The sequence below is a fragment of the Mustelus asterias genome, chromosome 20 (genome assembly GCF_964213995.1).
Source record: "Mustelus asterias chromosome 20, sMusAst1.hap1.1, whole genome shotgun sequence".
Classification (NCBI taxonomy): Eukaryota; Metazoa; Chordata; class Chondrichthyes; order Carcharhiniformes; family Triakidae; genus Mustelus; species Mustelus asterias.
The window spans coordinates 45,109,733-45,128,522 of record NC_135820.1 but is presented as its reverse complement, the minus strand read 5'-3'; the positions used below and the strand labels follow the sequence as shown (position 1 = coordinate 45,128,522).

The 18,790-nt window shown below is 42.4% G+C and overlaps 1 protein-coding gene across 1 annotated transcript in view; it reads left to right on the top strand.

Moving 5' to 3' along the window:
* Positions 1 to 362: 362 nt before the first annotated feature.
* The window catches only part of slc9a8 (solute carrier family 9 member 8), a 60,451-nt gene continuing 42,023 nt past the window's right edge, over positions 363 to 18,790 (top strand). The window contains exons 1-5 of the mRNA XM_078236474.1: positions 363 to 728; positions 7,800 to 7,984; positions 10,452 to 10,532; positions 13,001 to 13,059; positions 15,539 to 15,622. Of these exons, the coding sequence (XP_078092600.1) occupies positions 454 to 728; positions 7,800 to 7,984; positions 10,452 to 10,532; positions 13,001 to 13,059; positions 15,539 to 15,622 (684 nt within the window). The 5' untranslated portion in view covers positions 363 to 453. The remainder of the gene's footprint in view (positions 729 to 7,799; positions 7,985 to 10,451; positions 10,533 to 13,000; positions 13,060 to 15,538; positions 15,623 to 18,790) is intronic.

Below are 18,790 nucleotides of genomic sequence, written 5' to 3'. Positions count from 1 at the left end.
GGAGATGCCGGCGTTGGACTGGGGTAAACACAGTAAGAAGTTTAACAACACCAGGTTAAAGTCCAACAGGTTTATTTGGTAGCAAAAGCCACACAAGCTTTCGGAGCCCCAAGCCCCTTCTTCAGGTGGCTTTTGCTACCAAATAAACCTGTTGGACTTTAACCTGGTGTTGTTAAACTTCTTAATGGATGTGCCACCAGGTTTACGGCAGCAAGCTGAATGAATGGAGTTGGCTGGAAGTTCCAGTGCTGTTCTGAGCAGGCTCCACAGGTGAGTGACTCTGCCCAGGAGCACTCTGGGATTTGTAGTCCTCCTCCCGGCAGGCGGACTACATCTCCCGGCAGGCTGTGCTGCGACCGGACGTGGTGACGCAGGCAGGCGACCGGCCGGAGGCGGCGGTGGGATTCATTGATGAGCGCTCGATACCTGTGGCCATAGCACCCACCCAGAGGGATGGCGGGGGCCGGGAGTTGCGCTGTTAACCGCGTGGTGGTGGTCGCCGTCTTGCTGGCGGCTTGTTGCAGCAGGTGCGACCGGCTGCCGGCCGACGGTCAAGCCGGGGCCGGGCAGGTAGCGGCTGGAGCTGGGGCACGGGCATCGCCTCACCTGGACCAGTCCAAGAGCAGTCAGCAGCGGGATGCTGTACCGTCCCAGCCGGACCCTAAACCTGCCAGCGGCCACACATCTGCCCAAGGTGGCGATACAGCATCCAAAGGACACGCAGACAGGTGAGGCAGAAAATGGACAATAAGGCCCCAAAGTGGCTGCCAGGAGGGCGGTTAAACTCCTCCACCTGTATTTTGTTGTGGTTTGTAAAATCATTCACAATCTTTTGAAGCAAGCTATAAGAAACAGGATGAAAACTTTTTAACGACTTTTAAAGATGTTTTGCGTTGCTTTTGCATATTTTAAATATGAATGCAAAGTGACTTAGCAGAGTGGCAATTAACATCAGGGCAGCACGGTGGTACAGTGGTTAGTGCTGTCTCTCAGTGCCAGAAACCTGGGTTCAATTCCGGCCTTGGGTGACGATGTGGAGTTTGCACATTCTCCCCATGTCTGTGTGGGATTCCTCTGGGTGCTCTGGTTTCCTTCCACAGTGCAAAGATGTGCAGGTTAGGTTGATCAGCCATGCTAAATTGCCCCTTAGTGTCAAGAGGATTGGCAGGGTAAATATGTGGGGGCTACGGGAATAAGGCCTGGGTGGGATTGTTGTCACTGCAGGCTCAATGGGCCCAATGGCCACCTTCTGCACTGTAGGAACTTTGGTTCATAGAAACCATAGAAACCCTACAGTGCAGAAAGAGGCCATTTGGCCCATCGAGTCTGCACCGACCACAATCCCACCCAGGCCCTAACCCCATATCCCTACATATTTACCCACTAATCCCTCTAACCTACGCAGCTCAGGACACTAAGGGGCAATTTTTTAGCATGGCCAATCAACCTAACCCACGCATCTTCGGACTGTGGGAGGAAACCGGAGCACCCGGAGGAAACCCATGAAGACACGAGGAGAACGTGCAAACTCCACACAGACAGTGACCAAGCCGGGAATCGAACCCAGGTCCCTGGAGCTGTGAAGCAGCAGTGCTAACCACTGTGCTACCGTGCCGCCCTTTTTCTACCATGCCGCCCTTTTTAATGGTTCAATGGTTTTAAAATAAATAACTGAGCAATGCTTGGTTTTCTTCATATTGAATTGGTGACCAGACCATTTATATACTTCTAATGTGTTCCTTCACTGCTTTCACATTTTATTTTTTGTACAGGAATGCTAGTAATCTGTTGAAGAATTATTCATACACTATAACAGTGCAATGTTGTGAAGACTTCAAGGTCTGACATGAATACTGTCAGCAACTCTTGTACAGACTTAAGTCAGCAGAGAACCACTGGGTTGAACCACTGCTTTATGGGTGGCAAGGTGGCACAGTCGTTAGCATCGCTGCCTCACAGTGCCAGGGACCAGGGTTTGGTTCCTGGCTTGGGTTACTGTCTGTGTGGAGTTTGCATGTTCTCCCCGTGATGTGTGGGTTTCCTCTGGGTGCTCCGGTTTCCTCCCAGAGTCCAAAGATGTGTGGGTTAGGTTGATTCGCCATGCTAAATTGACCCTAGTTTTGGGGGGAAAATTAGCAAGGTAAATATGTGGAGTTGTGGGGATAAGGTGGGATGGCTGTCAGTACAGGCCTGATGGGCTGAATGGCCTCCTCCTGTACTGTAGGGATTCTATGAAATCTTCAGTCATACTTTCTAACTTGATGGGAATTTTGTTCTCAATCCCGAAGATACTGGCGTGAAATTGTCTTGATGTGTATTAGGACAAGACCTACTGCTGACTTCTTGGCAATGCAGTGCAATTTTATTGAAGGTGTTGCTATTTGAATAGGATGACACGTCACTTGGTTACACCCAGCGACACAGCGGTACTCTGAAGAGTGATACATTTTTAAACTGCCTCCATTTTAACTAGTAATATTGCTTTGGATTGACAGGATTGTAAAATTAAGTAGCATTCTATCCTCTGAGTCATAAGGTTCTCTGTTCGGGCCCCACTCCAGTAAGCAAAGTAGAAACTTCAGACTAGCACTTCATTGCCGAATGGACAGACTACTGCCCTGTCAATGCAGATGAGATGTTAAACCAAGAGTCTGTCTTTCTTGGCTGGTGAATGTAAAAGATCCTAAGACACTCCAAAGATTAGGGAAATTCTCCCAGTGTCTTGGCTGACCCTCACTCTCAACCAACCGAAAATGGATTACCTGGCCATGTATTTTATTGCTCTTCATGGAACCTGTCTCTGTACAAACTGACTGCCATTGTTCCTACATTGCAACGATAAGCACATGCCAAAAGCAAAACCATTTTGTAGCCTCCTAAGACCATGGAAGATGCTATGTACACTCAAGTCCTTTCTTTAGACATCAATTAATAAGTCCAATAAAAGCAATGTCATAGTTTATCAAATAGATTCTGTGCACTCTGACCTATATCAGACCATTGTGATTTATTTGGCTGGTACAAATATCTGGGAACTATTATATTACATATCATTTGTCAAACCCTTCCAGCAACTGTTTCAACAGATGTTCATCCAACCCTTGCTTGAACTTGCTGATATAATTATCCATACTGATGGCAATGCATTCCATGCATATGTCACCCACTGTGTAAAGTAGCAAAATCTAACTTGACTCTCCAACCCCTCCTTGAAGTCATTATTTCTTATCGAATTGACGTAACTAAACCAGTCTGGAATTTAAATAAACCATGGCTGATCTGTAGCTTTTAGTCCACTTGCCAGGCTTTACTTCATATTATTTGACATCTTCTTAATCTATCAATTAAAAATGTAAATCAATCCAGAATCCTCACAGTGAAGGAAAACATGACATCCTTTGTGCAAAAGTCCTTCCTGATTTCACTTCTAAATGACTAGCTCTAATCGTATGATTGTATCTTCTTGTTCTGGATTCCCCCAATAGGACAAATACAGAAAGCGGATCTTCCAACCTTCGCCTCCCCAAACTCTTGTTGTTCACAACTTTAAGGCCTCACTCTTTTTGGCCCTCCTCCCAGTGGAAGAGGTCTTCACCCCATCTGGGCACAGCTTTTCTCATAGGCCTTCAATGTAAGGGAAACAGTTAGGCCCACTCTACCCAAAAATAACATACATCCTGGAAGGACTCCGACATTGACTAGTGAACCCTGACCCTCAGCCCTAATCCCCTTCTAGTGCTATAGGACAAAGAGATGCACGCCTTTACCTCACTCACACAAGAGCTGGGATTCGGTGGCAACACACAAGTCAGACATAAGCAGTAGCTGAGGAGCATCAGAGCTTTCCTCACTGAGTTGTCAACACCTTCCTGCATTGATAGCTAAGCATGCACCAGGACTCCCCAGGTCTCGCACCCAGATGAGATGATTTTCATCCAATTTTTCTCCCTTGGTGTTGGAGGGGGTTACAAAGGTCTTGTGGGGGGGGAGGTAGTGCTTGTAGAGCTGTTGGACAACATGATGGTCTTATTGTGTGAAGCGGGGAGCCATTACGGCATCCCTGATCCTCCTGCCCATGCAAACCCTCGCCTGGCCTCCATCCTCTAGCTCCTCTTCGGTCTCTCCGTACACTTCCTACTGGACATCCTCCTCATTGGAGGAGACGTTCAGCTCCTCCTGGTTGTCATCATCAAGGACATGCACCTGCTGCTGCGCTAAGTTATGCAACTCTCAGCAGACCACTCTGACGCAGGAGACTCTCCGGGGACTGTACTGCAGGGCCCCACCAGACCTGTCGAGCAGAGAAGCATACCTGAAGCAGGCTGATGCACTGCCCGATCACAGACCAGGTGACACTGAGCCTCGTTGCAGCAGGGCTGTACCTCAGACTCAGGCCTCTGCACTGACATCAACCAAGACCTCAGTGGGTATCACTTGACCCCAACGAGCCATGCCTGCAGCCTGGGGTGGATATTGAATATCACAGGGATTTATGAGTGCCCAAGGATAAAGCTATCATGCACACTCTCTGGATAATGTGTACACATGTGCATGATCCTCATCTGGTAGCCACACAGCAGCTGGACATTAAGGGAGTGGAATACCTTCCTTTTAATATATAGGACTACTTGATGCCATGGGGTGCGTAGAACCACAAGTGCCATCAATGATCCCCTTGCACCTGTGGCACACCAGCTCTTGTGACAAATCCCACAGCCCTTGTGTCCTGATGGGCCTGGTTCAGCCCCTCACCCCCCCTCCCCCCAGCTTATGCTGCAGCCAGCCCATAATCCTGGCCTGCGGCTCCCGGCCTCCTGGCTGTGTGTTCCGCTTGTAGTTGCTGGAGTCTGTGCTTATCCAGCGCAGTTATAAGCAGAATTACTATCTCCACTGGTTCCATCCCAAAATATCTCGGAAAGCTGCAAGAGATGAGATAGGTTGGTATCCCAGTCAGTTAGCTTTGGACCCTACCAAAACCCTTTGTCCTCCTGGTCCTGGAAGCAGCCAGTCCTACACCTGATCCAGTGGCTGTCACTGACTCACATCTCTAGTACCCTTTGAACTTCATCGCTTGACCCACCCCAATCAATGCCCTCGCCCCTTCAGAGTCACCTGTAGCCTTCCATCTGGTTGTTCCCTCCCTTAATCTCTACATCACTGAGGATCTGACAGGCTGTTTCAATGGTCTCCCATTCCTCGTGGACAATTGGATGTCTATGTATACGTTGAGGGCTAATGGCAGGTGCTGGGGTCCAGCAACTATGCTCACATGTTCCCTCTCGATTCCCTGGACCCCACCTTTAAACCTTGAAACATGAGCTTTCACTCATATCTTCAACTTTGAGACTTTGGGCAGCTCATAGTTAAGGGTTAACTCATGATGGCCAATTTGTTTGACGAACATGAGTTTCAGGAATGTTAGAGGGAACAAATACTCAATTACTCTCTGAACCAGGGTTAGGAAAGGCTAATGGGCACCATTCTTGCTCAGGCTGCATCATCCTGACAGCTCATTGCTGTTATGCCTTTACACTTAAGATTCCTGGCCACTCCATGATTTCAAAATGATTGCCAATGCCTGGTTCCCCTTTTTAAAAAGTGGTAGTAAGTTGTGCCCATGTAACATCACGCTGGTGGGCAGGAAGATTCATTGGCGTCTGAAGATTTGACTTTAACCTCATTAAAGACATTGAAATGCATTCAAATCCGGTTCTCACCTTCCTGGGCACGAAGCTGATCGCGTCATCGGCGAGGGCCCGGAAGATCACGATCAGAAATTTCGTCGGCACAGATCTCATTTCTGGCCTGTTGCGATATTTTGCGGCCATGATGGGATTTGCGCCCGCGACTAATGGACCCACAAAATCATGCCCCTTGAATAAAGTTTCCTCAAAATTACATTACATAATTGAGCAAATGTGTACATTAGCTGGTGCCGAGAAAGTGCTTCCTTTTGGATTGTTTGGCAAAATGTGTAAACAGGAACATTTGATAATAAAGTGAAGTGAATGATTGATTCAATTAGAAGTACCCGGCAAATGTTAAGATAGCTTTGGTATTCACCAGATTATTGTTACTTTCAATGTTACATTCAATGTTTGCAGGATTGGAAACCACAGTGACTGCATTGTCAAAGTACTAAAAGTCTTTGAGATCACATTGCACATTTCACTTTGATAATTGTTCATATTACTGGCAATTACAATATCTCCATTGTATGAAGTTCAGATGTAAAGAGCTAACTTTTGAAAGGCAGAAAATTAGGTGGATCTTGGATGTAACATTTGACCTAATGGGTCAGTGTGAGGAAATAAACAAATTGTTTAGTATTTTCTGGGTAGTTTTTCCGACCTCAGTGTTTCAGCCTATTAGCATAGTTACATACAAAAATAGTAACAGGACTCGGCCATTTGGCCCTTTGCACCCCATCTGCCATTCATTATGATCATGGCTGATCATCCAACTCAGTAGGTTGATCCTGACTACCCCCATATCCTTTGATCTCCATCACCCCAATTGCTGTATCTAGTTCCTCCTTGAAAAGATTAAAGGTTTCGGGATCAACTGCTTTCTGTGGTAGCGAATTCCACAATGTGGGTGAAGAAATATCTCCTCCATTCAATCCTAAAAGATTTACCCTTTATCCATAGATTATGATCCCTGGTTCTGGACACTCCCACCATTGGGAACATCTTTCCTGCATCTACCCTGCTTAGTCTGTTAGAATTTTATAGGTTTCTACGAGATCCCCCCCCCCCCTCGTTATTCTAAATTCCAGCGAATATAATCCTAACCGACTCAATTTCTCTTCATACGTCAATTCTGCCATCCGAGGAATCGGTCTGATATAACTTCCCTGCACTCCCTCTGTAGCAAGAACATCATTCCTCAGATAAGAAGACCAAAACTGCACATTGTATTCCAGGTATAGCCTCACCACCAAGGCCCTGTATAAATACAGCAAGACATCCCTATTCCTGTACTCAAACCCTCTCGTTATGAGGCCAACATATTATTTGCATTCTTTACTACCGGCATGCTTACCTTCAGCGACTGAAGTACAAGACACCAGACCTCGTTGCATATTCCTTTCTTAATTTATAGCCATTCAAATAATCTGTCTTCCTGCTTTTGTCACCGAAATGGATAGCCTCACGTTTGTCAACATCATACTGCATTTTGCTGACTCTTTCAGCTTGTCCAAATCGCCCTGGAGTATTTATGCGTCTTCCTCACAGCTCACACTCCCACCCAAACTTTGTATCATCTGCAAACTTGGAGATATTACATTTAGTTATCCAGCTAGGTAATGGTTCTTTATTGCCAACCAGAAAAGTTCAAAGTTTTAAGAAGCATCTTTAAGGAGGAAAGAGACAGAGGTTAAGGGAGCGAATTCCGGAGCTTAAAACCTAGGTTGTCAAAAGTATAGTCATCAGTAATGGAGAAATTGATATCATGGATGCTCAAGAAATCAGAATTAGATGGATGCAGATGTGAGGGTTCTGGCTCTAGAGATTGCTGAGATAAGGAGGGGTGAGGACATGACGGGGTGAATTTGAAAACAAAGATGAGTATTTTAAAATTGAGGTGTTGCTTGACCTAGAGGCAGTATAGGTCAATGAACACAGGTGATGGGTGAATTGTATTCTTTGGTTATCTGGCTTATTTAGACACATTTAATTTGGGAGTCATAAATGTTGGATATTTATCCAACCAAGTGACAAATATTTGTATTGTAATCAACGCCAAAAAATGAGCCACTCGTTTTCAAACCAGTGTTGCTGTTTCATTAATTTCAGGCTGTCAAGTAACACTACAGAACAAAATGACACCCTGCAAGCCACCTCAGTTTCTATTACCACCGTCACTACTCCGATTCCACCAACTCCACCAAAACCTATATTGCCTCTGCAGACAGGGGCTGAAGCACAACAAGAAGAACAGTCAAGTGGAATGACTATATTCTTTAGTCTGCTTATATTAGGTATGTCACTGATGCATAAGACTAACGTGTTCTGAATTTTCATTTCATATTTTCTCAGAAGTCTTGATCATTAAACTCTCAAATAAAAGCAAAATACTGCGGGTGCTGGAAATCAGAACTAAAAACAGAAAATGCTGGATAAACTGAGCAGGTCTGGCAGCATCTGTGGAGTGAGAAACAGTTAATGTCTTCAAGTCCATATGACCCTTCTACGGAACAGTTAACTGTTTCTGCTGAGTTTATCTGGCATTTTCTGTTTTTATTAATAATCATTGAACTATTGTCTATGGTTAAACCCATTGACCCTAAACTAGTAATTTTTTTTCCTGCTCTCAAACTCATGCGAGACAAATGTTGATGTTTAGTAACAAAGCTCCTCAGATTTCAGAGTAATTATACAATTATTAACTGTTTTCTTTGATCTGATATTGTCCATTCTCATTGGGCAGCATGGTGGCACAGTGGTTAGCACTACTGCCTCACAGCACCAGGAACCCGGGTTCAATTCCCGGCTTGGGTCACTGTCTGTGCAGAGTGTGCTCTTTCTCCCCGTGAATGCGTTGGTTTCCTCTGGGTGCTTCAGTTTCCCCTCTCAGTCCGAAAGACGTGCTAGTTAGGTGCATTGGCCATGCTAAATTCTCCCTCAGTGTACCCGAACAGACGCTGGAGTGTGGCGACTAGGGGATTTTCACAGTAACTTCATTGCGGTGTTAATGTAAGCCTACTTGTGACTCAACAAAAGCTTTACTTTTACTTTTTAAAAATAATGATGTAGAATGGTTTACTGCAATAGGCAAAAATTATATGTACTGAAAATTTGATCAATGCATGAATGACAGTTCTTCCAAAAGCCTCATTGTTCATTTAGAGAAGCAAATAACATTTACAAAACAATCTTTGCGATTACAAGGTTGTTTTAATTCTGGCTGGTCAAATTCTAAGAAATGATGCATTGGCTTCATACCTGTAAGTAAGTTTATTTTTTCCTCTCGTGTCTTTGTTAGCACTCTTGTCTCTTAATCACAAGGTTGTGGGTTCAAGACTTTGAGCGTTACAATCTAGGCTGCACTCAAAGGTGCTATCTTTTGGATGAGATGTTAAACCAAGGCCCTGACTGTTCTCATTTCTTTTTTTTTTATTAGTCTCAGAAATAGGCTTGCATTAACACCGCAATGAAGTGACTGGGAAAATCCCCTAGTCGCCACACTCCGGCGCCTGTTCGGGGACAGTGAGGGAGAATTTAGCATGGGCCAATCCACCTAAGCAGCACGTCTTTTGGACTTGTGGGAGGAAACTGGAGCACCCAGAGGAAACCCACGCAGACACGGGGAGAACATGCAGACACCGCACAGACATTCACCCAAGCCAGGAATCAAACCCAGGTCCCTGGCACTGTGAGGCAGCAGTGCTAACCACTAGAGTGGTTCAACAAGACACCTCATCACCACCTTCTCATGGGCAATTACGGATGGGCAACAAATTGATGGTCTAGCCAGTAACATCCAAATCTCATGAAATAATTATTTTTTAATCAGTCTTTGAGCCTGAAATGGCACAGTAATCTGTGCTTATTGAAGTCATCTGTTCTGTAGCATTACTATATATTTAGCACAGTTTGTTTTGTGGTTTCGGTAATCGTCTTGAGTCTTTGCTATTTGCAGATTTTCTGTATTATTTACAGGCTTGGCAATTCATACAAGACTCTGAACTATTGATGCAACATTATGCTTCATAATTCTGTGTCATGTTTACATAATTTAAACTGACAATTAGTGAATGCCATTTGCTGCATATGTTATGAAGTATTGTTTACTGAAAGGTACTGCAGTCATTGAGCAGTGTTGGGCTGTTGAGTTCTGGATGCAGTAAATGGGCTTATTTACACACTACTATCAAAACTAAGGAAATGCCAGATAATTTCCCTTTTGAGAATTATTGAAACGTGCTGTTATGGCATGCAGGTAGTGTGTCCAGCTATATTAGGACAGTTTTGTAAGCGTAGGATAAAGCCTGCCACTTGCATTTCTTTGTTTTTCTAATTCAAGTTTATTATGACTTCCTTACAAATTTAGCTAGAGTTTTTTTTGGACAAAAATCAATAACAAACTGTTATTGGTAGTTGTGTGTATCTAGTCCGAACAAAATCTTCATGTTTGCAGATTTGAAAAATTACAATCTGTAACTTTATTGTGCTTGGCATGTTGCAAAGTACGTCTAAATATTAAAGTAGTGTAATTTTTTATTGTAGTTTGAGCAGTTGCTTTTGTGCAGTGAACAATTTTTGAACTTGTAGAAAGTTGATGCACTGAATTTTGAAAATTCTGAGGTCGGTTTTAAAGGCAATACTATGTACAGGAAGTAGAGTGGACTTTGGTCCGAAAATAATTTTTACTTGAGGTGCTGGGAGATGGACATATTATGTATGATGTTATTTATGCATAACTTGCATTCTATTTTAATTTCACAGCTATTTGCATCATATTGGTGCGACTGCTGATCAAGTATAAACTACATTTTCTGCCAGAAAGTGTGGCAGTTGTGTCATTAGGTAAGTGAACTGTCATTTTTTAAATTTAATGCATTGAACGAGATCATTTTTATTTTTAGTAGGATGGCATTTATGTGGCTACAGGGAGCCTTTTTTCTATAAGCTATCTGAAATTCCAGAGCACACAATAGGTGTATTTGATATTTACAATTCTTGACTTGGACATCTCTAAATTGGAGTCCCTTCTGTGTGACCCAAGTTCTAATTGCTCTTGGAAGCCACATTCTCTCAGTACAGCCAGTGTAATTGCAGTATCTTACCATTGCTAAGATCAGAAATAGCGGATCATCAGGTAAAGTAACCAAACCATTAACTCTGATAACTTCAATAAGACACAACCTTTTCACTGCATCAAGTCAGGCAGACCTCCTATCCTGATTAGGCTGATGACCAAGATAAAAAGGAGTCTTTACCAAAAAACCCAAGTATGATCTGCTGGATATAAAAATAGTACACAGGATAAGTTGAATTAGCTGTGCAAGATAGAAAGAGAATTAACATGCTTGTATAAAGTCTTGACTTGTTCTATTTTAGTCTTCATTAGCCCTCTGAGTTTTGATCCACTGTTACACAATATAGTTACACAAATCTTTTTATGGTTACTACTACTTTCATAAAATCCATTCATGTGTGTACACAAAATCAATAAAAGCGATAGACACTTTTGTGAGAATTTTCATATCTCGGCTTAAAAGGATAGAATTGCAGCACCTTTGGCGTGGCCTACCTCCTTTTGTGTTACATGGAGAATAATCTGTGTTGAAAATACGATTAGGCAATCTAACCATATTTATTTTCCCAAGAAATACCAACCTTTTCCCGAATGTCCTCTCCCTTCTTTGATCAGAAGTGCAAATAATTTGAGTTGTATTAATGTGATAGGGGAGACCATAGGATTGTTTGGCAGGAAAGGAGAAAGAGTCAACAGTACAATTTTTTTTCCCTACTGGCTTGCTGCCAAAATGTTGATACTGAGAGGTTAGTTTATAATTAAGCAATGAGAAAGTAACGACTCTTTTAAACAAAGTATCTTTTATAAACTTTGCTCAATATGCACCAACCAAAATTGTTCTCAGACAGCCTGCTTTGTTTCACAATTGCAATAAACTTCCATCTGCTTTTCAAAAGTTGAAGGTTTTATGATTTGTAGTCCTACGCTGCATTGGGGAACTGAGCGGTTTAAAGGAACAACATTTCACAAGTTGATTGTTCTTAATGGTGACAGATGCTGTGGCTTGTTCCTTTGAGGTTAAATAAATGCAATGGAGTAACTTCAGGGAAATGGGAATGTGGGTAATTCTTGCAAAAAATTGCACAAGCAGACCAAACAGCCGACATGTAAACTGTAAAATTCTTTGATTTGTATTTTAGTTTCCATTCCTTCAGTGAAATGTAGTACCTAGCCAAATTCACCACTTTACAATGCAGTGGCGCAAAAAACATCTCTGCTCACTATTCTGAAGTTCTACTGCACTGGATAGCACAGTCAAAGAGGACAGAAAAGAGCAGTGTGATACTTTAATCTGAAATCCAGCCTGATATAATAGCTGTTGCTTTAAAATGAACTCTCTGGAAATATTAAGGTTTTAGGCAAATAGAAATTGAATATCCACTTCTGGTTGTACTATATTTTAGCACTACTCCTTTGGATACCAGTTGAGAGAGTCATTGAAACCCACAGTGCAGAAAGAGGCCATTCAACCCATCGAGGCTACTCTGACAGAGTATTTTACCCAGGCCTCCTCTCTCACCCTATCCCTGTAACACCACACATTTACCATGTATAATCCATCTCACCTCAACTCTTGGGACACCAAGGGAGAGCTGATAGCCCATTGGTATTATGGCTAGAGTATTAATCCAGAAAATTCAACTGATGTTCTGGGGACCCAGGTTCGAATCCCGCCTCAACAGATGGTGGAATTTGATTTCAATAAAAAATGTCTGGAATTAAGAATCTATCGATGACCGTGGAACCATTGTTGATCGTCGGAAAACCCCATCTGGTTCACTAATGTCCTTTTGGGAAGGAAATCTGCCGTCCTTACCTGGTCTGGCCTACGTGTGACTCCAGAGCCACAGCAATGTGGTTGATTCTCACCTGCCCTCAGGCAACGAGGGATGGGCAATAAATGCTGGCCAGCCAGTGACACCCAAGTCCCACGAATGAATTTTAAAATAAAAACCTACCTACCTAACCAGAACATTTTTGGACTGTGGGAGGAAACCGGAGCACCCGGAGGAAACCCATGCAGACACGAGGAGAACGTCCAAACTCTGCAAACTGTCACCTGAGGATGGAATTGAACCCTGGAGCTGTGAGGCCACAGTGCTTGCCACTGCATTTTAATTGCTTTCAGATCATGTGTCCAATTTAAAACCAACTTGTTAATTTATTTAAGAGGACAATTATCTAATAGTATTTGAAATAATATCAATATATTGTTACCCTTTTCTTTTTTTCTCAGGGATCTTAATGGGAGCCGTGATTAAAATTATAGAATCACAGCACTGGGCCAACTGGAAGGTAGGTTTTCAATTGTTGTGTGATAAAACACAAAGCGGATAATTAATCCCAACCATGAAAGTCAGATCACAATCTTCATTTTAAGGATGGAATTTATGTATTTTTGTTACTTATTCATTCTTGGAAAACTTGAACTGGCATCTCTGCCAACGCTAACCAAACAAATTGCTCAACCAATCAACATTTTTAAATGAATCACATAAATTAGAGTAGTGGTAACTAGTTGTGACCTCAATTTTTCACATCTTGAAGAAATTTGAAAGAGAACATTTTTCTTCCAATGTTTTTCTTTCTAAAGGACAAATGGCTGTGATTTGTAGACATGAAAGTCATGCATTACACAAAATCCCATCTAAAGTTCTTGCTTGATATGTATAATATCTGTTCACTTAGCTTTGGCTGGGGATTAAACAGATTTCCCCCTTGTTACTCCCCTGGCCTTCTAGTTTTTCAATGTCAGAAAAATAACCACGATCAGATTTTATGACTTGATATGTGAGCTACAAACCAGATTTATTAAAAGATGTTAAACAATGACATAAGTTCAGATTTGATTTAAAACATTTAACTTCACTTCCATGGAAATTCAGAATCAACAGAAAAGCACCACTTCACAAATTCCTGTGTTCATAATATGTCATTTTGTCTATTTTGTCAGTCTGGTCTATACCTGTCACAATTTTTTTTAGTTTAATTTGAAATCAGGAAAGCAAAATGTCCTCTTCATAGTTGAACAACTATGCAGATATTAAAAATTGTCCCTCAACTCTACCTAGATGCGAGACACGAGGTGGTTTTTACACTTTACAAAACGCTTGAGCTTTAAATTGGTTTCAAAATGAAGCAGTGTAAAATGTCTTTTACTTAATCATTATGTAATGAGCAGACGGTGTTTTCACTGAAACCTGTCCCACGCTATCCTATCCCACTCATACATGGCCAGCTCTTCAGCAGAGACCAGACATAACCCTCGCCCCTCAAGATGCACATCGGAACCTGCGAAGTCCCAACTCAGAGTACGAGGGAATTAGCTGGGAAATTTGAACTTACAATGCGCAATTCCCCTGTTCCCCAGGGTGCTCCAGAAATTTTGACTGACTTACCAGGAAATGTTACACCAAAAAATCCTTGTCTAATTCCTGGGGAACTGTAGAATCATAGAATCCATTTAGTGCAGAAAGAGGCCATTCAGCCAATCGCGTCTACACCAACAAAAGTCCCATCCAGACCCTATCCCTGTAACTTCACATATGTACCCTGCTAATCTTCCTGACACTAAGGGACAATTAAGCATGCCAATTAATCTAACCCGCACATCATTGCACTGTATGAGGCAACCGGAGCACCTGGTGGAAACTCTCTCAGACGGGGAGAACGTGCAAACTCCACACAGTGACCTGGGGCCAGAATTGAACCCAGGTGCTGTGAGGCAGCAGTCCCAAGCACTATGCTACCATCCCGCCCCTGGCATGCCCACTCGATTTTCCCCCTCGCCAATCCACCCCAATGACACAACCTGACTCGCCCCTACCACCTGAATCCACCCCCTCAATCCACTTAGACATTCCAGACCATCGTATCAAGGAGGCAGTACAGCTGTTTGGACTTGCTCTTGGCAGCAGACAACTGTGTACATTACCCATGCTAAACTGTCTTGTACTACCATTGCATTCCTCAAAACTCCCCCTGTTTGAATGGCTTCCTGTACCATGGTCAATTTGCTCATCCACTTTCATCTATGCATGTTGCAATGCCTTGAACCTCTTGGCCAGTTGTAAAGGCTGAGAATCCTCTACTTCTACCTTCTAGGCCCCAGTACCTGCTGTCTCTTGCAGTTAAAACGTCCTTTTCCTGACCACTGACCAAATCACAAAATTCTATCCTAAGTGGTGTACTACCTCCTGGTACAAAGTGTTCAGTAACTTTTCCTCTCCCTGATACATCACAGCTTGGCCTCCAGACTCTTGAGCCAAAGCTCCCAGACAGATGTGTTTTCCATGGATTACACTGGCATGAAGGAGCACCCACATTCCATAATTGTAACACATCTCCTGCCTTGCCGTCTTTATTATGTGTTAATTAATCCATTTACAATTAATGAACACTGCTGCTCCCACTACCCTTTACTACTACTAATATATTTTAGTCCAAGCACAGCTTGCATTTATATTACTCTTGTCGCATAGAAAATCATGGGTATGAGGATTGGCGGGGCAGGATGGGGGCAGCATAAGTAGCCAGTAGCTATCTGCAACTATATCCTTGTAGCATTATGCTTCCCCTTCCCCTAGTCTATGCAGCTTTTATAAATGACAAATATAGTTATGCTGGAGGAATTGTTTTTTTAAGTTAGTGGACAAGGAGAACAGTGGGTGATCAATAGATTTTGTTCATCAGTGTCCCCAGCCCTTCCCTGCTCTACAAGAACTGTGAGGCCATCGATCTTCAGCCATTATATTTTTGATCTCCTCCTGCACAGGAAGAAGAAATGTTTCGACCAAACATGTTCTTTCTGTTGTTGCTTCCACCCATTATATTTGAGTCCGGATATTCATTACACAAGGTAAGTGAGACAGTGAAAGAAGTGTGAGAAATTGTAAGGACATAATTGTGTTTGTGTGTGCCATTTTATTTTGTAAATAGTATTTTAAAACCAATTTGGGGGGAAAAGATGCATCGTGTTATTCCTGTGTTTGTTTCTAGCGTAATTGTACAACTGATTTAAAATAAGGTAATTTTGGGGTGAATGTACGGTGAATGTTCAGCCTTAGATCAGTGCTGTGTTCTTTCCCTGCTTTTTTACCCCTGTCTCCCGTAATTAGAGCTACATCTTAAGTCGCACATCTGCTTAACTATTTCAAACATAGTGCTTCCAACACTACAGAAAAACCTTCAATTTGTGATTTGCAATTAAACTTAATTGGCAGATAGAAACACCGCTCCGGTTCTATTCTGAGTCAAGTACAGTACTTTTGAACGTTATCCATTTTGTACTTGACAGTCAGAGTTCTTGCGAAGAGAAAACACAATTACTTTTGGCTAAGATCAAGGGCAAGATGGGATGCAATGCCTCATCTTGTCAGCTTGGATCTTGTTTGTCTTTCTTATGGAGACCTTAAATTGGACTCAAATTGGATTTTGAATTTGGTGTTTGGTGCAAGCAAGGAATGGATTTGGGTTTGCCCGGTCTATTCGGAGCGTTGGCTTTGTAACTTTAAGGATGGAGTAAAAAAAAAATTTTTAAAGCACACAATTGTAGTGAGTTGGTTACTAAGCTTTATGTAGTCTTGTACTCCCATCTGAAGCACTTTGTGTTTTGAAATATTGCTGCCTAATTCAAACTTGTAATGTCTAAAGATTTTTCATAAATTGTAAACAAAGATGCATGTGAATTTGTTACATAAAAAGTACAGTACATAGAATTTTGTGGGAAAAAAGCACTAGAACCATAGAAAATTACAGCTCAGAAACAGGCCTTTTGGCCCTTCTTGTCTGTGCCGAACCATTTTATGCCTAGTCCCACTGACCTGCACTTGGACCATATCCCTCCACACCCCTCTCATCCATGAACCCGTCCAAGTTTTTCTTAAATGTTAAAAGTGACCCCGCATTTACCACTTTATCCGGCAGCTCATTCCACACTCCCACCACTCTCTGCGTGAAGAAGCCCCCCCTAATATTCCCTTTAAACTTTTCTCCTTTCACCCTTAACCCATGCCCTCTGGTTTTTTTCTCCCCGAGCCTCAGCGGAAAAAGCCTGCTTGCATTCACTCAGCTTCTATAGGTGATGTCACTGAGGGATAGATGGACTGCAGAAGAGAGACATTGTGAATGATATGGGCACACAAATCAAGTATTTTGGAGAGACTGAGGAAGAAAAAAGGGGTGTACAACATCATACTCAGAGAGGGTGTCGCTTGTGACTTTGGCCAGGTCGTTTTAGTACTCTTAGCAAAGTAGAAGCCGAAACTAAGGCATTTGAAAAAAAGGATTGGAAGAATTGGGAAACATTCAGCCTGCTTGGAAAGGAAAGGGAGTTCAGTAATGTGGCAATTTTAGACAGTGAGGGATCAGGGTAGACCTTTTGACAAAAAAAGTGATGGCCAATATAAAAGGATTAAGTATTAAGTAAGTGCACAGGATTCCAGGTGGGGCATTTGAATGATCAGGAGTTGAGTGAAAAGGGAACCAAGGAAACAGGAAATGAGCAAAGACGTTCCCTCACATTTTGACAGTGAAAGAAGGACAGAATTCAGTTGTAAAGGAAATGGGATGGTGCAAGAGCATTAGAACAGTTATGCATATTTGTCTCTCAGATAATTTTTAAAATATGATATGAAATAGATATTTCACTGCACTCCCCCCACTCAAACTTTGGAAATGTGATGTTAAAGTGTTAAATTCATTATAAAATACTAATTATTCACTGAGGCACATGCAAATTGGCACAGTGTGCATCAAATTAGAGAGATGAATATGTGGCTCAAAGACTGGTGTGGGAGAAGTGGGTTCTAGTTTTTGAGGTACTGGCACCAGTATTGGGAAAAGCGAGGACTATACCGCTGGGACAGTCAACATCTAAAGCCTGCTGGTACTGCTGTTCTAGCAAGCTGCATAACTACGGAAGTAAAGTGAATTTTAAACTAAATACTGCCGACAGGGGATCAAATTTTGGAAGATATGGTAAGAGTCAAGACGAGGCAAAAAAGAAATGCTAGCAGTAATAAAAAATTAAAATGACAAACTAAAGGTTTTGTATTTGAATTCATATATAATTTGAAACAAAACAGATGAACAGACATTGCTATTAGGAATAAATACGTATCATCTGATAGCTATTACAAAGACAAGGCTGCAAGAAGACATAGATTGGGGCCTGAATATTGAAACGTACAAGGACAGGAAGCTGGGAAAAATTGGAGGGTTTGGCTCTTTTCATTAAGGATGATATTAAAACAATAGAGGATGACCAAAATTCAGGAAACCAGGATGTGGAAGCAGTTTGGATAGAGATGAAAAATGATAAAGGCAAAAGTCACCTATGGAAGTGGTGTACAGGCCTCTTAACAGTAACCATGGGGACTTTAATCTACATATAAACAGGCGAAACCAGATGGCCAAAGATAACCTGGGTGAGGAATTCATAGAATGTTTTGGATAGTTTCTGGCACCAACCAGATACCAGGTTAAACTATACGTGGTATTGTGCAACAAGATATGTTTAATGACCTCATAGTGAAGATGCCTCTAAGTAGCAGTGCTCATAATATGATTGAGTTTTACATTCAATTTGAGGGACACAACAGTGGGTCTAAGACTAGTAATAAAGGTGATTATGACCGCCTGAAAGCGTAGAACAGTACAGCACAGGAACAGGTCCTACGGCCCGCAGTGTTGTGCTGAGCATGACACCAAATTAAATTAATTTCTTCTGCCTGCCCTTGGTTCATATCCCTCTATTCCTTGCATATTCATGTGCTTATCTAAAAGCCCATTAAACACTCCTATCATATCTCTGCCTGCACCACCACCCCCTGGCAGCATGTTCCAGCCACATATCACTCTGTGTATAAAAGTTGCCCCTCACATCTCCTTTGAACGCCCCCCCCCCCCCCCCCCTTCCCCAACCACCACCTCTCACCTTAAGTGCATGCCCCCTAGTATTTCAACTCTGGGGAGAAAGGTTGACAATCAGAACCTATTTATGCTCTCATAATTCTATAGATTTCTA